At 35.0% G+C, this 21,129-nt stretch overlaps 2 protein-coding genes across 2 annotated transcripts; both read right to left on the bottom strand.

Annotated features, from left to right (window-relative positions):
- Nucleotides 1-2,182: 2,182 nt before the first annotated feature.
- LOC113107555 (osteoclast stimulatory transmembrane protein) lies at nt 2,183-6,502 on the bottom strand. Its single transcript, XM_026270150.1, has 3 exons — nt 6,160-6,502; nt 4,273-5,272; nt 2,183-3,883 (listed from the first exon to the last, which is right to left on the bottom strand). The coding sequence occupies exons 1-3, from the start codon at nt 6,219-6,221 to the stop codon at nt 3,503-3,505; spliced, it is 1,443 nt and encodes a 480-aa protein (XP_026125935.1). The 5' UTR covers nt 6,222-6,502; the 3' UTR covers nt 2,183-3,502.
- A 318-nt stretch (nt 6,503-6,820) lies between these two features.
- Nucleotides 6,821-20,890, bottom strand: LOC113107552 (solute carrier family 13 member 3-like). Its single transcript, XM_026270148.1, has 13 exons — nt 20,620-20,890; nt 19,481-19,746; nt 18,909-19,072; nt 18,472-18,535; nt 18,043-18,222; nt 14,971-15,096; nt 14,628-14,720; nt 14,432-14,536; nt 12,328-12,425; nt 8,690-8,802; nt 8,322-8,483; nt 7,445-7,582; nt 6,821-7,348 (listed from the first exon to the last, which is right to left on the bottom strand). The coding sequence occupies exons 1-13, from the start codon at nt 20,725-20,727 to the stop codon at nt 7,172-7,174; spliced, it is 1,794 nt and encodes a 597-aa protein (XP_026125933.1). The 5' UTR covers nt 20,728-20,890; the 3' UTR covers nt 6,821-7,171.
- Nucleotides 20,891-21,129: the final 239 nt, after the last annotated feature.

The following is a 21,129-nucleotide window of genomic DNA, read 5'->3' as shown; positions in this document are numbered from 1 at the left end:
ACTCCACGTGGTGTCCTTGTTGCTACAAAATTAGGCTTCTTACAATGCATGTGTTTGGAAAAGTAGCAATGACATTTGAGACTTCGCTCACTGGTTATTCATTTATGATAACGTTGAGTCTAAAAGTAATAGTTCAACCAGAAATGAAAGTCCTTTCATCATTTTTAGGTATATGACATGCCCAGTTACCATTTAGTATCACTGTATGAAAAAGATGCAATTAATCTGATTCAATTCGTGTAAAAGCAGCTAGGCTGATCGTTATTTGTTCTGTGTAAACTGGGTAAAATGCGCAATCCTAATCCAATAATTACGCGTGACTTATGATTTTCTTTTTTCATGTTTATGTCATAAACACCGTAGTCTTTGTACAAAAGACAGCTCTTTATAAATACAGACTTTAATCAATAAAGTGTCCAACATGGGGCTATGAATAAATGTGTTATAAACATCTAGATTCTAGAAATACAAAATGCTCATTCTTTTATGAAGTTCATTTTTTTAAGTGATCTGAATGGAGTGTCTGTATTATGAGTATTTTTGAATGTAATTTAAAAAGTGTCATCAAACTGCATCAATACCTGTCACTCATAAACCCAGTCTGAAGCAACGCTTGTGTGTGTCTGAGGGCTGATTCATTCAATTCCACACTAATATGTGCATCGTAACTAGCTCTTCTTTCTGTAATCATTTTGTCATCATGATAAAATAAATCTAATAATGTTCTTGATTTGTATATATTTAATGAATTTCTGACATAATTATTTGCTATTTAAAGGTCAGCATGCTGGAGTGTATTGTTTAAATTCTTTTTTTAAATAGATAAATTTATCTTTACATTTTTACATGGGTCTGAATCAGATTCAGTCAGATAATCAGTTTACAATCAGATGCTGCATCTTACCCACTGACTCGGGTCAACTTACCCCTAACTTGGACCAAATTGAATAACGGGAACACTTTTTTTAAGAAGCCATATTTTCAAAACCTTTTTGTCATAGATACATTCTGGTCATTTAAAACTATAAGTAATCCCCTGAAATGACTTTAGATACTTTATTTGTACTTATGCCTCATTTGTCCTCATCCTGAGGACCACATAAGTAAAATAAATCTCACCCCACTCTCCACTGCTTTAAAAAACGTGATTTAAGTAAGTGATTTAAATGTAACTGATCTTAAGTGTTTTAACTCATTGATATTTGACTTAGATTTACATAGTTAAGATGAAATATGTTTGTGATTTAAAACAAAAATATGACTTAGAGGAACAAGGGAGAACTGAAGCTTTCAAGCGTTCTAAAATATGCAAAAGCATGATACAATTACCATAATGGTGCTCCAATATGCTTTGATTCAAGTCTTAAAAAGCAATATGCAAGGAACAGACTGAAATTTGCCATAAAATCTATTTGAATCTTTGACTCCACTTTTCTCAAGAATACACCTAAAGCACATGACAAGATTTTAATTTAATAACTTCAATTTCGAACTTGTTCTGTATCTTACAGTGAATACAACACTAGGACTTAAAATATTCTTTTGGTAGTTTTAAATTGCATTGCAATTGCATGGAAAATATATCCTTCTGGGTTCCACAGATGAAAGAAAGTATGGTTTTGGGAGTGACGTGGGTGAGTAAATAAAAAAAAAAAAAATAAATAAAAAAAAAATATATATATATATATATATATATATATATATATATATATATATATATATTATTATTATTATTATTATTATTATTATTGGGTAACATAACATTATCTAGTATATTGTCCTGAAAGTGTTGTTTTCAGAATCCGCTTCATTCAACTCTCCTTCATGACCTCATCCTCATAATCACCATCTTCTGTGGGAGACATTATTTGTCTCATCATTTTCTGCCTTTAATTTCTTGTTTTGGCTCTAAGACTACATTACTTAAGGGCTCTCGCTTTAGCTTTTCTCTGAAACATTTTAATGCTAATAAATATATTTTTAAGATCTGGCTTTGAATGTCTTTCTGTGTTTCTTTGACTAATACTTGGAGTTTCTTTCCCTGAAAATGGTTATATCAGTATATTAGCTTTAAAATGTCATGGCAATGCAAACAGCTTCAAGAGGCAGTTGCTATGAGACAGACAATAACGCCAGTGCTCAGAGCTTTCTAAGTGTGCTGTGACAGAGGCAAGAATAATGTGGCGCTCATGAAAGTGAGCGCTGCACTTACCCCTGATGGAGTTGGATAAAGCTACAAAGTAAGGGTCTTTATTCTTCTCCCTTATATGTAGTCTTTGATGGACTTGAAAAAAGTCTTTATAAAGTCTAGATAAAGTGGCAGCCAGTGTAGTCATAACTCTTTATAGCAACTATTCCATCTCCTCAGACACACAAGAAAAAGAATATGGTGTTCACCTCCAAGGCTATCAAGATTCCAAAAGCCATATACACTAAGAGTAATATCGACTGTGAAAAGAAAATAATAAAATCAGTCATCTAAAAGATTCGTGATGTCAAGCAAAGCATCACTCTTGCACCCTGACACTTGTTCTCTATCGTTGAGTTTGTTTAAGACTTCTGTATATTCATGAAGTAATTTAAAAGTGTAATTGGCCTGTGAGTCACAGAAAAGGACTGGCATTGCTTAAATGTGTGAAAGCAAAGCTCTACAAGTGTCATTGTTTTCCCTTAAAGGAACAATTCTGTCTTCAGTTATTCATCCTAAACCTGTATGACTGTGAAACAAGAGACATTTCAATTAATTATTTTGCCTTACACATTTAAAGTCAGTTGGGTCGAAAGCAACATTAGAATCCTATTGACTTTCATTGGATGGACATTGGAGACATTTTTCACAATGCCTATTTGTGTTTTTCAACTATACCTTTAAGCTATGTGTGAACCCTACAGATTCACAGATGCAGACAGATATTTGGTTTAAAATGGACATATTCTTATAATTTATATGACGCAAACTGCAAACACTTTATTAAAAATAAACCTAATTTTGGGTTCACATATTCAGATCTACCTGTTCAGATTTACGTCATTAAGACATGAGATCTGATCTTAGTTTGGGTATATAATATGCACACAGCATAATATACTGTGCATATATAATAGCCACTGCAGCCCCCTAAGCATTTAGAGTTTCTTCATGCAGTGACCTTTTGATTTCCTGTCCATTAGTGTCATGTTTCCATCATCCACTCCCTGCAGATCAGGCACTAGGCTAAAGTATATCACTAAAACAGTCCCTTAATGCATCATGAACTGTAAGGTAAAAGCTAAAAGCTGTTTTCACTCTGTTAAACTCTGAGGTATTTTTTCCTTTCATAGCATCATAGGTCAGACATATTTCACTTCACTGCCGTATACATAAACAAGGAATATATATGAATTAAAAACATAAATGTTGTTGAACAAAACATTCGATTCACAAATTTGAATATGTACACTTATTAAGTACATTATTTACAATTCTGTAAAATGTATGACATACAGCCTAGTATTAAGTGATTTATAGCTGATTTATCATCCCAGAGACTTCTTTATCATGATGCATGGTTTCTATAAAGAAAACCTCATTTTGTCTTTCTTTTCGTTTAGTTTGAATTTTTCTAATAAGGAACTGGACCCTTCTCTCCTCCTGCTGCTGGAAGAAAGAAGCTGCTACTTTCCTCCGAAGGCGTCGAGCGTAGACCTCCAGCGGCAGCAGGGTGTAGCTGAACAGATAGAGGAGCACCAGCGCCACCACTGCACTTGGGTTCAGCTCACTGGATTGAGCCTCACACACGTTTGGATCAGAGTGAATGAGGGCTGTGTAAGTTCTATTGAAGTTGAACAGTTCTACCGGACAGTCTGAGCCAAAGATCTGACAAATGGGCACATTTTTACCAACCTAAGAAGAATAGAGGGGAAGAGAAGAGAGAATTGTTATTATTTTTCACAGCGGTGAACAGTATATGGCCTATTTACTGTATCTGAGTATTTTTTGCGAACTTCTACTTAAAGGGATAGTTCACCAAAAAAATGCTAATTCTGAAAAAAAAAGAACAATTGACTTCCAAAGTATATATGAAGTCTGTTTGACTTTGACTTCACTTTGACTCTTTATCATTTACTTAATTACTGTACACAAGTATAAAATTTAAAAACAATGCTTCTTCTACATTTACATTGAGGAACAATCACAAATGAGGAACAGTCGCAATTGGTCAAAGGCTCATTTCTCGAAGTTACTTTTACGGAAACACCAACGGATACGGAGCAACTGGTGGAGTGGTTTACCTTGAAGTTGACATCGATGCTGATGTTGGTTGATGGCATGTTTGAAATCCAAGGTCCACCTGTTTTCACCAGGTGATACAATAAATGGTCCAGCACTACCAAAAAGACTGTCATCAGCAGATACAGAGTGATCACCATCGCTGGAGCCAGACATTTGTAAAGTTCCTTTTTAGTTATTCTGAAACTGGTGGAGTTTACTCCATTTTTCACATCCTTTGCTTCAACCACAAGTCCTTTTTCAACTCCTTTTCTCCTGAGCCCGCTTGTGATATACGTGTTGTCAAATCGTACAGATGTCAGATAAGACCGAAGGTACATGACAGACTCGCTGAACAAATACAAAACAAAAACAGCAGCAAAGATCCTGCTGAATAGCAGTTTCAGGTCCTGTACTTGACGTTTAACTTCAGAGAAATCCTCCTGCACCCGCTGACTCAACACATGCAACCGTCCCTTCACTTCTGAGACATTAATATGTGTGGTGTGATCAAAATCATGCAGCCTTTGCACTAAACTCTCATCCACGCTCTCCTCAGCTCTTCTGACCATATTGTCTTTAATGGTGTTGATGAGGTCTGAGCTGCTTAGGAGACTTTGAGAGAGTTTTTCTGATGCACATTTAACGACATGTGTGAGAGTTGCGATGTTGGCGGCCATGTTGGGTAGGACAAACAGCACTACGATCATCATGGATGCGGACAAGAGCAGTTTACGGCCCTGTCGGGTGAACAACGTCGGGAAGATTAGTGTGAAGGCACATCGGAATGGATGGATGAGAAATGACAGGATAAACACAGCCGTGCCACAGATACCAACTGCAACCAATGCTGTCTGGATGTCATATTTTAAAAGGTCTATGAGCCAGTGGAAAAGTAGTGATGCGGTTACAGCAGCCAATGAGAGACAGAGAACAAGTAGGGCAAGCAGGTGACTTGCACTCTGAGGAGTCGGAGATGAGTAACACAACCACAGCGCCTCCATCCTGCTCATCACTGAGGCTCTAACACACACAAACACATAAGTAGTAAAGACATGATCAATTAGCACATAAAGAGAGACAAAGGAAAATGTTTATCTCTATAGGATAGTTGCATGAGTCTTTATTGGCTTATATCGCTTACAGCAGTTTTAACAGAAAATAAACCATTTAAGCCAATTAAATCACTTCTATGAACTAAATGGAATACATTATATCATTTACACACCTCTAAGTCTTCTCGAAACCCATTTAACTTTATTTCTTTAGTGGAACAGAAATTAAGTATTTACTGTAAAAATCTCAGTCTGCTTTTTCCTTGCAATGAAAGTAAATGATACAAGATTTTCTATGAATAACAACCTAACAAGTACATGGACAATTATGATACTTTAATGGATTGTGTTTTTTATTTTTGCAGCTTGACAGCCACTGGTCCCCATCTACTTTCACTGTATTTCACTGTATTTTAGCTTTGACATTCTAGAAAACATGAATTTTTTTCAACAGAAGAAAAAAAAAAAAAAGTCAAACAGATTTCGAAAGACATTTTGTGACTATCCTATTAAAATTGTTCATCTGAAATATCAGCTGACAAATAAGAAAAACAAATAGCAAGTTTCATTATGAAACATCTGATTACTAAACCCGCTGAACTTTATTATACAGCTTGGTATTGTAATGAACTGCTATAGCAACAGAAATAGGAAAATCAACAACACCACATTTCTTAAATATAGTGCAATAATATTGTTCAGTATTTATATGAGAACACAATATTACCGCTAAACTAACACAGCCTATTACCACTTTGTCTACTTCCATTTGCTTCCTGCTCAATTATAATGATAATCAATAAATGGCCCTATTTGGAGGCACATGTCTTTTATAATTGCAAAATATTGACATACCTGAAAGTAGAGAGATGGTAGTTTCTTAAAGGCCTCATTACTGTTGGCTTGAATAAGAGCATGGATTTATCTCTACATTAAAAGGTTGGTCATAATAGCAGAACAGGTCAGCTTCATATTGACCAGGCACTGAATTCATGCATATTTATATGCACCCAATCCTATGACTCTGAGCTGGATGCTGAACACACATGCACACTGACTCATTCAGTTGCTCAGATTCACATGAAGCCCAAACACCGGTCACACTGCACATCCTCTAACATGGTCACTTACACAACACCACATGACATGGCAGAAAAAGGCAAAACTGCACTTTTCTTGAACCTTAAAAGGAAGATATACAAAAACATTTGTTTAAAAGGGAAGTTTGTAAATGCTGTGCATGCTGGTTTGAAGTGGTTTTAAAACGTGTAATGTTTTGGTCTTCTGTGCACTTATGCTACCATTTCCCATAATCCCACATGATATTTTTTTTGTTCTATACCTCCAGTGGTAATATTTTTTTATTATATATGGATTTTTTTTCATATGGATTTAAGTGTCACTTGGTCCATTTAGAGGCTTGCCAATAACTTCACATAATTTTGATGGATCATTGCTTTAATTGGGACCTATGAATATCACAATATCACAACAACAGAAAATAGAAATGTTACATAATTAATAATTACGGCATAAATACAACAAATTTACAACATCAATACAAATTAAAATTAAAACAACAAATTTACAATCTAAAAAAATTCAGAGGATACATTATTGAAATTTGCATAAATGATTTTAACTTCTTGAATTTATCTTGCTTCCTACCAGTTTAAATCTACATATATCAAGCATCAATGCACAAGAGGGCAGTGCTAAGCAGGAAGTGAGGTCATGATTGTGTTGATCCATCCACACCGGGAATCCCTCAGTTTAGCAACTTTTCCATTTCTTTTTAGTCTTATATCTACAGTATATACAGAATCTGGCCTGACTGTGCGTCTGTATTGGTCTCTGTAGTTGTTCTCTAACCTGTCGTATTCATAGTTGCCATAGCATGTGTAGCCACAGTGGCCAAGGAAGCATTTAAAGGTCTCGCCCAGTCAGGGTATATGTGCAGATTGAACATATGAAGACCCCAGGTGTTCATGGCCAGAGACACACAAAGAATTCCCAGGATGTTCATCACAAATCCTGTTTTAACCTGTGAACATCACACACACACACACACCATCTTTTTCGTCAACTGAAAACAACATGTTTGTGCTCTGATGTAATGTGTTTGTAGTGGTTTTCTCACCATATCTTTGACCATCAGGTGTCCGGAGGCAAAGGCGATTGAGTTGGGAGGTGTGGACACAGGAAGCATGAAAGCGTAAGAGCAACCAGTTGTTGCTGGGATCATGAAGTACAAAGGGTTGACGTTTACACGGATAGCCTAAAAATAAAGTATTTGGTGGATATAATGTCACAATGTAATGCTACATATGATTGTTTTTATTTTATAAACTATGCAAACATAAAATCATATACAGTATGCTTGATATTGGGACATTTAAGTCACACTTGTATGAATTTAATAACATTAGATAAAACATCAAATTAGGAGCCATCTTTAAATAAATGATATTGGAAGCTTTAAAAGCAATTTTTGCCATTAAGCAATTTATTTATTTATTTTATCTCGCCTGATGTTCATTTCTTAGTAAGATTAATAAAAATAAAAATAAACATTCCAAATATAAAATTCGAAAATAAAAAAGTCTTTAAAATAAATGTCACTTTATTTGATGGTATGGTGTGTTATTTAGGAAGGATGCATTGATTCATTGATTAAAAGTGACAGTACAAGGGTGTTTATTAAAATTCTATTCATCAAAACATCACAGGAAAAATTTAATTTTGAAATATACAAGACTAGAAAGCACTTATTTCAAATTGTAATAATATTTTAATATTTACAACTAGCAATATTAATGTTCACTGTTTCATCTAAATTCTGTAGGTAAAACATACACATACTGTATACAGTACATGCACACACATACATACATATACATATACACACACACATACATATATATATATATATATATATACACACACACACACACACACACACACACACACACACACATACACACACACATTTTTTTATGCAGTACATTTGTTCATACCAGTTCAGCAATGACAGGGAGGAAGATGATGATGGTGGCTGTGTTACTGGCAAATTCAGTGAAGCAGGCGATGAAGGCTGTGATGAGGATGACTGCCACAGCTGGAGGAACCTGGGCCAGAGGCTGCAGGTGATTTCCTATCCATACTGCTAACCCTGACTCCTATTGGCAAAAAATCATAGGTCATAGGGTTTACAAAAACTTGTGAGGATCACAGGCTTTACACAATGCCTTCCAGTGAATTATCAACAGGTTAAATGAATAAAATCCTTTTAGGTATTAATTACATTGTATTAATTTTCAGCCATGTAATGGCATGTTCCAGCTTGTATTTCAGTCCAAAAAGTGAAAAGCAGATACTGAGGTACCTCACAGCCTTTGGCCATCGCAAATCCACCACCCAGTAGCAAAATAATATTCCATGGCACGCACTCTTGAGCTTTTCTCCATGACAACAGGGGCACATACGGTGTATTTGTGGCTTGAGAGATAATGATACAAATTTAAATTAATTATGACCTCAAGCTGACTGACCATCTCAAGTGCAAATCATATGTGAAATAAATATTTAATAGTATTGTAGGACATAAACAGATATTCAGTTTGAAGGGGTTAAGGATTTTTTTTAAAGACGCATGTTGATAGACCATTAACCTGAATGATCCTGTATAAATACATAAAACATTCATAAACTACATATAAAACTACACAAAGTTGAAGGCAGTTCCAATCTACAGCTCACTCATCATTCATGTTCATGCACAGGAAAAAACTGTGCATTTGACATCTGAATTTGATTGCATCTTTTGAACTGCACAAGGAAAGAAAATTGATTTGGAATTGGTAGAGAACAAATACATCTGAAAGGAGATGAAATGTAGATTTGTACTTCATTTGATTGCTACTAAAAATGCTACATATGGACTCCAGAATGTCAGATGCTGCCACTTTTCACAGCCTTCACTATAAAATACCACCATGATGAAAAGAAGGATTTATATTTCACAAGTACAAATTGGAAAGCAGATTTAGGCCTTAACAAACACAAAATACTATTTTCACAACATTCATGTTTTACATGTGGTCTAGAATTAATAACTTGATATGCACCGTTAAAAATACCAAATGAATATGAAGAAAGTATTCACGACAAAACACTGAAAAACAAAATGGGTTTTATCAATCAATATTACCTTCATTATTATTACTATTGTTACATCCTAAGATGTATGTTATTGTTGCTCTTAATACTGTGTGTTAACTCCATATCTAACTGTGCTTCATTGATGCTTGACATCCTGTTGGGAGTTGTAGTTTTTGTTGGTTTTCCTCTGTTCCTCCCTGTCCTCTCACAGGAGACCTAATTGATGTCACCTGTTCCTCGTCAGAGCTGTGGAGAGGAGCTTGTATTTAAACAGAGGGAACGGACACAACACCAGAGAGAGTTCGGCTTGTCTGTTTTCCCAGTTGGTGGTTTAAGCAGTGGTGCTGCTTTAAGAAAGCCTGTTGTATTTGATTACTATTGTGTTATCAGGGCCTGTAGTGTATCTTCAAGACAGCCTGTTGTACTGGCTGTAGTGATTAGAAATTGTTTTCTTTTTATTCTTTTGCCTGCAGACGCAGTAAGGAGGTGGGTGCCACTTTTATTTTATCAACTTATGCTTTTCTCCTGGTTTTGTGGAACAGTGAGGAAGTCAGGGAAGAGACATGTTGTTGATTTTGATGTTTTGTTTGCTAGGTAAGTTAGATTACTTTGTTTTCAGTTAGCATCCCCTTTTTGTTTGTTATTTTGGCCTTAACCCCCTCCTGAAGCTACAAGCGTCTTATTCTTTCTTTTTGAATTACCCATATTGTTAAACCTCTAATTTTCCCTTACCCTTTAATGCTGTACAAAGACTTTACATTGTAAATAAAATCTTGAAGAGTTTCCATGAGTTTGAGTGCTGGGATTACGGATAGTCAACTCTCTCTCACTATTTTGTTTGCAAGTTCACCGACATAATTGTTAACTTTTCATAAATAGCATATGTTACTCCCCTTGTCACCCCTAGACACAGAGGGGGACGTAACACTATGATGAATCAACCTCAGCACAAGTTCAAGTTCAACAAGTTCAGCACAAAAATCTATATCTGCCAAATATAAATGTACTGAGCCAAAAACACAATGCTACAAATCACTGTAACAAGTCACTCTTCTGATGCCAAATGAACACAAAGCCACATAGAAAACAACTCAGCAAAGCTGGTGACAATAATAGTGTTACATGTTTTTTCTGATGCTCAACTGGTCTAAACTATGCCATGTAGAAACTTTTCCACTTTAAATTACCTTTAGTAAAGAGAAACTGTTCTATAGATGTGTACGTTTCTTCATGGAACTTTAGATGCAAATAAAGTACCATTATTAAGAGTCTACTATTAGCACTATTTTACAGAACTTCGAACAAGTCAGATAGAAACTGTACAGCAACATTAACACAAGTGACTAAATATTTTTAATCAGAGAGACTTATAAAAACTTAGCAAACAGATTTTCCAAATATAGACAAAATGTACACAGTGTAAAAGAAACAATAATCTCGTTAGATATTTTTATAATCTCTCTGCACACAGTTCTCTGCTGGATCTTTCTTAGACACACTAATCTGAATCATTAACATTCCTCGTCTTATTCAACATGAACAACACTCGCATATACTCTAGAAACCTCTTTGACTGCAGGAATGAATTGCGCAACTGGAAAGTTACTGTGGTAACAACAGAGACAACATTTGTCCTGCCAAAAAAAAAAAAAAAAAACATTCAGTGTCCAGTTTACCAAATTTAAGCCTAACATAAGCCTATTATTATGTCTTAGGGCCCTGATTTATTGTATAAAATTAATAATATTGATTGTAAGGCTGGGCGATAAAAAATCCAATTTACGATCTGAATAGATTTATTCCCCTTACTTAAAATCAATATTGAGATGACAAAGAAAATGTTCAAAACTAATTTAAACTTTATTCTGTTTTGATTTTCCCTTCTGGGATCTGGATTTCCCACTTGGGGTTAAAGGGATAGTTCGCCCAAAAATGAAAGTTCTGTCATCATTTACTCACCCTCATGTCGTTCCAAACGTGTATGACTTGCATTCTTATGTTGAACATTAAAGAAGATATTTTGAAGATTGCTGGTTAATTAAACAGTTGGTGGTTGCCACTGACTTCCACAGTAGGAATAAAAAAAATAGTATGAAAGTCAATGGCAACCACCATTTGTTTGATTACCAGCAATCTTCAAAATATCTTCTTTTAGGTTCAACATAAGAATGCAACTCATACAGGTTTGGAATGACATGAGGGTGAGTAAATGATGGCAATTTAAATTTTTGGGTGAACTATCCCTTTAAAGTGCAATCAGAAACAGATGGTAGGCCCTGCCATTGTAAACAGTTGAAAATGTAACATAACATAACATAAAACGTCACATAACATTTTTATCATACCAGATACAGCTTGTAAATGTTTGTAAGACTGCAAGTGGTCTTCACTGTTTTTTTTAATGTGAACTGCACTGGCAAAGTCAGAGAGCCACTTTTATCCCAAAGTATCAAGAGTTACATAAATAGCATGTCTTTTTATCAATCTGTCATCCCTGATATGCAATGCAATGCAATACAAAAGGGGCTAACAGTCTTTATCACTTGTTAATATTAAAACTGGCAACTCCGCAGTGAGACAGTGTCATGGACGTATAGGTCAGAGCAAGTGTAAATGTATTTTCTTGTCTGTTTTCATCTTTTACTGCCACTATGTTAAGTTTATATATATGTTTTTTTTGCCGGTGTGATTGTGTTGCTGTGGTCTTGTCCATTTCGTAGGGCGCAACCATAGACTGTATAAAAGCATGGACATAGTGTCTGTGATGTCACCCATAGGTTTCCGAAGATTTAAAATGTATAATTCCATAGCTCTCAGCTGCTGTAATACCACAAACAGAAAATCAATAAACCACCCACTGACCTCTTGAATCGAACCACCAGCGGAGAGATGGACGCTCAGATGGAAAGAAAAAGAGGATGGAGATGATGATAACTCCGGTTACTGCGTCAGAAACGTAGCTGGATGGAGATAAACACAGAAACATGTGAAGCGCTGCTAATGTTACCTTCAGTGTTGCTTTTTCAAGCTCCAATTAGCAGCATTCGGGGGAAAGTGAAGTTATTCAGTGCAACCTTCAGATGGTGGATAGAAAAGGTTTCCGGCTGTTTTAAATTGTTGATCTGAGAATTCATTACAGTACAAGATCACTGATGCTATTAGGATGAATAGGATACTTAATGTATGAACCACAGCTTTTTATTGGCTGCCACCAAATTTGCATATTTCTTGCTACTACTATATAGTAGGCAAAGAAACTGTATACTATGTCCAAATTCACAGTGTTCATAAAACATACCCTGATCTGCTACTTTCTTTGAGTTTCTGAGGTGTGATTTTAATGGACTCTTTACTATCCCATGAGAGAAGACTTGTGAAAATAACTTTTTTTAACAGCTTCAGTGTTCTTTTGGACACAGCCATGGTTGAATTGTTGATAGATGGTTGTTTTTTGGTTATCAGATGCTTTTAATGAATTTACAGTTCAAATAATTGTCACTTAATTTGTGAACTGTTTGATTGTTTAATTAAGTGTAGTAACCAAATTTCCAAAAATGCTGATTGAGAACTCCTGTCTGAGTCTTTCATTGGTAAGACAATCTAAATATTTTAGGGGCCAAAGAATGAGCGGGAACTAGCGGTCTGAAAGAAAGATGAATCTGTGAAACGTTTTTGGAAAGAGCAATCAAATGAAATGTTTACTGAAAATTACTGATGGACAAACAAAATGGGAATGATCACCAAACTTTCACTGTCAACTGTAAAAAAAGAAAGTCTTCCTTTTACAAATGTATCATCAACAAATGTCTTATAGCTGTAAGCACTTTTTTTTTTTTTCATTTTTAAGTACTTTAAAATAAAAAACTCACTAACTTTGCCATTAAATAATATACCACTGCAAATATGTTGTGTGAATGAAAATGTCTAAACAATTGTGCAGACAAGGCATTAATGCAAGCAGCAATCCAGATTTCTCACCTCAGCACATCAATATGAACCATTGAATCAGTATAAATGCCATAACCCTGCTGAGTGCTAACCTATTCATCATCTCATGTGCAGAAACAACGTGCTTTCAAACATAGGCCACTCATCTACAGGTGTTGCATCTACCAAATGCACACATTATTCTGTTATTAAGTTGTGGGTTTATCTTGGTATCTTGGGTGACTCCAGGTGAACTGAAATCCTGCAGATAGAGAAAGGTCAGCTCTGTGGAGGGAGCAGATCAACTAGTCCATATTTTGAACCTTTCTGTCTAACTGCATTAGTGTGATGGACCACAAAAAAAAAAAAAAAAAAAAAAATATAGAAGAGGAGGAAATCTTTGTTTCTAGATGCAATTATTTACAGTTCATATGGACAGACTTAATTTCTTCCCTCTGATTGGAAACTTTTTTAACAAACATAAGTGTGTTTTATAAAAAAAAATATTTTATTAGTTTTTAGTTTTAATGATTGCCATTAATATAAACACTATTTATATTAAATGTAAGTATTTAAAGTAACCCCTAATTGCATACATTGTCATTGTTAAGAATAGATTAAATCCTGATGGCACAGGTTTGTTTATGTAAAGGAATTTGACCTTTACATAAAGGCATAAAAATTGTGCCATTGTGTTGGAATGAATTGTATTAGATATTAAATTATGACCAACAACACTCAAACTTTGTCTTCATAGTTGTGAAAAAGCAAGTTATACTAGTTATTAATTAGGTGAATAATGTTAAAAGAATGTTTTATGAAGTTTGTTTTTAGTCCCTCGTGAATTTTACATGTACTTATTAGATGTAATGTACTTCGCATCTTTAAAGGTCAACCTAAACATAGCTTATGAATCAACAACCTATAAACAGCTATTCTAAAAACCTAAAGATAGGACTTCAACAAAATGCTCAAGCAGATTATAAAAGTTTTAATATTTCATTCATTTTGCATAAATTTGAAACTTGAAATACCTTACCCTTTGGTGAAGAAAACCGACCATCCAGTAACAAACTTTGGATCTCGTGTAAACAGAAGTATAGCAAAAAGAATGAAGAAGAAAGTGATAGATCCTTCTGCAAATCTAGGAGCAAAGAAGATATTTTAACTCAATTAATGTCGGGAATAACGGGAAGCAGAAAGTGTATATGATATGTTGAAATACTGTGACTTACTTTATTGGGCCAAGTTTCTTGTAGTCTTCATCAATAACAGCTTTTGCTTTTGCTTCTGCAGCTGCCCGCTTATCATGTTTGTTAATACAAAGCCTGTGTAAAACAGTTACACATTTGTGACATGTAATAGAGTACAGGGGTTTTCAAGCTGGGGTCTAAGAAAAAGATTGTATAAACTGTGCAACAATGTAAATAAATTAATACATTTATTCAAATGAATAAAAATTATGAAATAACAAAAAAGTAGAAAAAAAATAGTTTTGGGTCTATGGGATAGAAAAGATGGAAACCCCTTATATAGTACACGTAATTTTCTGCATATGCATTGAGTCCCAATATTTACCGTGTATTTAGTCCACCATAGAGGAAAGCAATCCAGATCCAGCCCAAAATGAGGAAAAGAAGCATCAGCGGGAAGGCAAAGACAAACCATGAGCCGAAGTTTATGAGGTCACATTCAGGGAAGTAGCTACAGGCAAAAACATGCAAGACATTTAAATTAGTTATCACTGTTTTGGCATCGCCAACAAAAACTTAAAATCACAAGTATTTAAGAAACATGCATTTAATTTGTTATTCTAAGCCAAGTTGTGATAATAAGCGAATCAAAATTATACATATATGCGTTGTGTGTGTGTGTGTGTGTGTGTGTGTGTGTGTGTGTGTATAATTTTGCTTCCCTTATTATCACAACAAAAGATAAGGCTGTCATGAAAACATAAGAGTTTTAATTAGATATTTATAGTCATTTCCTCCTCAGAAATTGATGAGTACTAATTGAGTGTCAAGTGTTTTGTATCTATTAAGTGCTGCCTTGATCTATCTTCTTTACAGAAATAGAGTTATTATTATTTAAATTTTGAATTAAATTACCCTTTTAATTCACTCTAATATATATATATATATATATATATATATATATATATATATATATATATATATATATATATATATATATATATATATATATATATATATTTAAATTTAAAGGGCAAGATACAATTAAAAACTTTACTGGTGATCAGCTGTAATGCATATTTTGTTTAACTTCAGCTTTGCTTTTGCCTCTCCTTTTTTGTCTAGTCATTATGAGACAAAATGTTTAAAGCTGATAAAACATCAGTGATGAATTATGGTAAATGATTGGAGCCTGTATCTGAATGAGTTACTGAAGCAAATGTTTTCCAAACTGATGGTGGAAACTCATTCAGATTACATTCACAAAGCTTAATTTAATTGCATCTGAAGTATGCAAGAAAAGAAAACAAATGTACAGTAGCCTGCATGAATATCACAGTGAGTAAGTTTCCATTTGAGAAGTGCAGCTCACCTTCTGGCTTTTTCACAGAGAATCAACCTCTAAAATGTTAAAGGCTGAACCACAACACTGCATTGTTTTGATTTGAACAAAACATTACATACCTTTGATCATTCACTTTATGATATTTCTGAATTATATGTGTTAAACGAACTTAAGGACGGCCAGTTCAGTCTGAGGTCTTCAGGAGGGTTTATGTTTAACCCCACCACTAAACATAATGGGTTCACACAGGGGCACAAGCAGATCGTATAACAATGTATGAATGGGATGAACAAATTCATACAATTTAGCCACCAATTCACCAAAACTTAAAATAGCTACAAATCGCCATAAGGTTGGCTTATTCAGCCAATGTGTTAAAGCAAGATAAATATATATAATAAAATGTGTTTCTGTGTTTATCTCTCTCGATTTGTATAATTTGATTCAAGACTACATCATTTACTTGCAAGTCATGAACAAACTATTTCAATAGCTGCAATAAACTACATCCACTAAATGTGCTCTTCAGTCTTTTCACACAGCAGATGCTATTCAGACCCATATGTGCTCAATCTTTTACCCGATGCCAGCACAGCTAGACACCCAGCTACATTTTATGCAGATACAGGCGGCCCAAAATCTGGATTTTATTCCTTCAAACCCAGTTGAATAAATATAATTGTTATGGCATGATGAGGAAGAACAAGAAGATGCTGTTATATTTCTTAAGTTACTAACCAAATAAGTAAACCTGTTACCCTGATCATGTGAACTCCTTTGTACAAAAGGTCAGACTAATGCACACAAGATGTTCTTTGGACCATTCTAAAATCATAATATTTAACATGGGTCATGGATGCATTACGGCTTTACGACATGAAAGTGTGGACTTTGAGGACAGGGCCTACAGATTCTTCCTTGATCATGATAGATTAGATTTTTTAAATGATATTTCATTAATAATTTAATGTGGTTTAATGGTTAGAATTCTGTTAAAAGACCATAAACGGTGTACATCAAAATTCTCAATTTGTTCTACAAAGCTGATAATGTCAAATCTCATGCAATGTCTTTGCTTCGTGTTTATAAATTAGTAAAAGTTGATTATTTTCCACATTTAAAACATTTGCGGCATCTCAAACTCTGTGGCACACAAACTAGGAAATCAAACTAGGTTCTATTTTGGCTTGTTGGTAGTGTCCTAATTACGAAACAGCTTTTTCAAAAGCCTGTGCCATCCAAAATTCTTGTTAGCATTCATTAGGTAAAACAGGTCAGTTTATGTCACAAGCATAATCAGTTCAACTGCCAGATTGCTCATCACTGTTTTCACCTCATCATCAAGAGCAGGACTGTTTGCCAAATAGTAAAGCTCATATATAAAGTCAGAATACAACAATACATACAATATAATATAGTGAGCAATGAATAGACTTTTGTACTGCACCTTTCAGTAGCACAAAGACAAATTAAGTCCATTCAGTGGTTATGAAAAGTGAAATGTTATGCATGTTAATTAAAGCTAATGCACTCGTTAGGACTACATTAGCTTTAATGTGTTAACTGAAGCCTGATCTGAATGCAAACTCTTATCTTGACTGCAGATGACAGCAACACTGATTTTGACATGATATAAAGCTAATGCTGCCTGTACAGTACTGCACTCTCTTTTAAAAGACATTAATTTCCATTCATTTCTATTTTTGTTTTATTACTGAATGACGATTTTGTTAAATAATATAATAAGCATTGCACGGTCAGTCTTGCCAATTCAATGTTTTAGAGCTAAGCATAAGTGGAGAACGGTATATTTATCGTAGGTAACATCAATGACTGTTTTTCTGTCTTCACAAAACATCCACATCTCTTCTGTAATCCACTGTGCTTTAGTTAAATCTCTAGCCTGTACTCTTCAGAGCAATTTGGAACTTTGTATTGCAGCACTTTTCATGTTATTTTCTCCTTAAGATAAGTCACTTACATGGTATTTCTCAGAAGGAAGTGACTTTAGATAAAAGCATCTTGTAAATGAATGTAGTTGAATAAAAGAATGACTGCAAAAGAATCACTGGTATGGTGATTTAAAATGACAACCATGAAAAAATGGTATACCTCTTGAGCTGACCCACCAGGATCAGATTAGGGGCAGTGCCAGTGAGGGTCGCAGTTCCTCCGATGCTTGCGGCATAAGGTATAGAAATCAGAAAACCTTTCCACACCTTCATCTGGTATTCAGCCTCTCTTCTGACCTCTGTCAGATTCTTTTGCTCTGATCTGTCGGTCCAATCCGGTCTGTGAGGTTACAGAGGGGGACAGAATCTCTTAATAATTCAGACTTTATTGTTTAGGAGTATGAAAAGATGATATTTTCATGAGAACATTCATAAGGTTGCCCACATGGCTACATTTGTTGCTGAGATAACTGCTAGTTCTAGAGATGATGTTTGACTTTTAATGGTAAATTTTTATCAAATCTTCAAGCTCATTGTGCTTGATCTTTGTTTGTTCAAAGAAAGTCACAGATGAATTATTCTCACTCACGTGTTCTCTGTGTTCAGCACCTGTTTTTCACACGGAAGCACATGCATATTCACCTGAGAATCACCTGCAATGGAATATTTTCTTTTGTGATAACAAATACCTTTCTAATATGAAGCGGATTTCTGAAAAAAACAAGCTACTGGCTGAATTATTTTAAAAGAAAAAGAAGCATTCTCACTCTCTTTGTACATTTAAGATTTCTTGATTTTCAAAGGCGCTCTGTTTAAAAAAATCCAGCTCAAAGTTCTCCATTTAGGTTGTTTATTATATTTTCATGTGTGCAGGTTGATTTCACACACAAACAAATCCTCCAACCGAATGAATCATTGACAGTATGCTGATGTCATGGTTGCATTCAATAAAAACTTTAAAAATAAGACCTTTCATTTCCTAATTAGCTTGAAAAACACACACAATATGAATTTCTCCCCACCCACCTTCTGGATCACTCTTGTCCTTGCAGTTCTCTTTTAGAGTCTCCAGATTCCCAAAAAGACTTTCAAGTATGGCATTAGCAATGGGCAGCATCATGGCTGTTGTGGCTGTATTACTCAACCACATTGACAGGAAAGAGGAAGTGATCATCATGCCTAAAATCAGCCTGGAGAGGAAAGAAAGGCAAGTAGAGCCAAACATAATAAACTATTATGCAACATTCCTGTACAACTAGTACAATAAAATGTGACCATATACATGTAGTACACACTGTATTGTGCATTGTAAAGCAGAGAACAATGAAATCGGTGCTGAATCTGTGTCAGATGGTTCAGTATTCCTATTTAAAAACACATTCATTAAAAAAATATAATAAAATTAATATTGATAAAAACAGAATTGTTTTTGGAGTAAATGACCATAAATGTTGCACCAGCGCATACCTTGAGATATGTAATGTTTATAATAGGTCAGGTGTGCACATCTCAGCTAAAATTGTCTATGTGTTTACCTTCTAAAATTGTTAAAACTTAAGAATGGAGATCTCCTCATTTCAGCGTGGATTCTTTCTTACCAGGCAGGTTTCACTCCGACGATCTTCAAAACCCTGAGGGCTATTCGGCGATGGAGACCCCACTCCTCTATAGCAGATGCCATCACTAAACCACTCAGGAACAGGAAGTTAGTTTCAAGGAAGTACTGCGGACAGACCTTCTTAGAAGGCAGGATTCCCATGGTGGGGAAGAGGCACACGGGAAGCATGGCAGTCACCGCCAGCGGGAGCGCTTCGGTACACCAGTACACCGCCATCAGCAGCACCACATACAAACATTTGCCCTCCTGAAAAAGAGACAGGTGGATGTGTAGATGCAGGGAAGAATATTAAATATGATAAATCAAGTATTATCATTTAATTTTACAAGTATTCCTTTGTTTTACTGACATGTCAATGTCATATACATTTTCTGAAATCTATGGAAGGCACTATAAAATATTGCATTTGTAAATAAATTAAGCTGCCTTTTTTCACAAATAATTTCACTTCTTTGAGAATTTTCCAGTTACTTTTACTAATCATTCTTACCTCACTATTAACCAGATCGTCCTTAATGGATGTATGAGAGTGCAGTATTTATAATCACATTAACTATGAACATTTTTTTTTCATAAAGTGTTTTTTGTTTTTCATGTTAGACAATATCTTATTATCATTCAAAACCTCACAAGCAAATGTTCTGCTTCAAAGGTACCTCTATGTCACAGTTTGCCAAAAACAAAGCCATTTAAGCATGTGAACATGTATGCGTGTGTTTGAAATGGTTTTGGGGGCCTCTGGATTTTGAGTAATCTCAATATTTTTTTCTTTTGCAATGTAAGTAAATGGGCACCAAAATATTTGGTTACCAATAATCTTTAGAATGTCGTATAATTTGTTCCTAAGGAAGTAATACAGGTTTGGGACGACATAAAGAAAAGATAAGTAAATGACGACATAAATTTAGTTTTGGGGTGAACTGTCCCTTTAAGAAACACGTGCTAATGTTCTTATTACTGAAAAACAATTGTATTCTGGAATACGTCAATATCTGCATACATTTACAGTATTGTGATCAACTGGATGGCACAATTAGGCTACTTTAACGCACATTTAATCATCCACTGAGTTCAAAAGGCCAGAGCGGCAGGTGGCTAATTTTAACAACAACGGTTTACCTTTGGTGGCACAACGAAGAGCAGCGGGAGCAGCAGTAACGGGGCGAGCACCAGGATGAGCTGTTTGCGCGCGCTCAAGAGCTTCCTGGAAAACTTTGCAGCGTCCATAGTGGCATAAAACCTCTTTACTTCCCTTTGTCTTTGCACTGGGACAAGCTGCGACTCTGGCGCTTGGTCTCCAACTTTATTACTTTTGCTTTATTTATTTTTTAGCACAGCGGGAGAAGATTAACTATTGGCTCACTCGTTAACTCCCTTAAAGACCCCTCGACTTTAGCCTTCAACGTGAGTCGGTCTACAGCGCCAGCAAAGAAGAAGAGCAAAGTGTTCTGCTTCACACAGAAAGAGTAAGCGTTAACAAGTATACTCTGTTAATTAATTAAAGAAGTGTTAGCAAAGCGATAATAATATGTGCCAAAAACATAAGGTAAAATATTGCCAGCTGTGGTTGCCATGAATTTTAAATAAATGCTGACAGCTATTTAAAAAGTTTGAGATGGCACTGATAGT

Source organism: Carassius auratus, chromosome 8 (assembly GCF_003368295.1).
Source record: "Carassius auratus strain Wakin chromosome 8, ASM336829v1, whole genome shotgun sequence".
Taxonomy (NCBI): Eukaryota; Metazoa; Chordata; class Actinopteri; order Cypriniformes; family Cyprinidae; genus Carassius; species Carassius auratus.
Note: the sequence above shows the minus strand (reverse complement) of the source record. Positions and strands in the feature narration are given on the sequence as shown.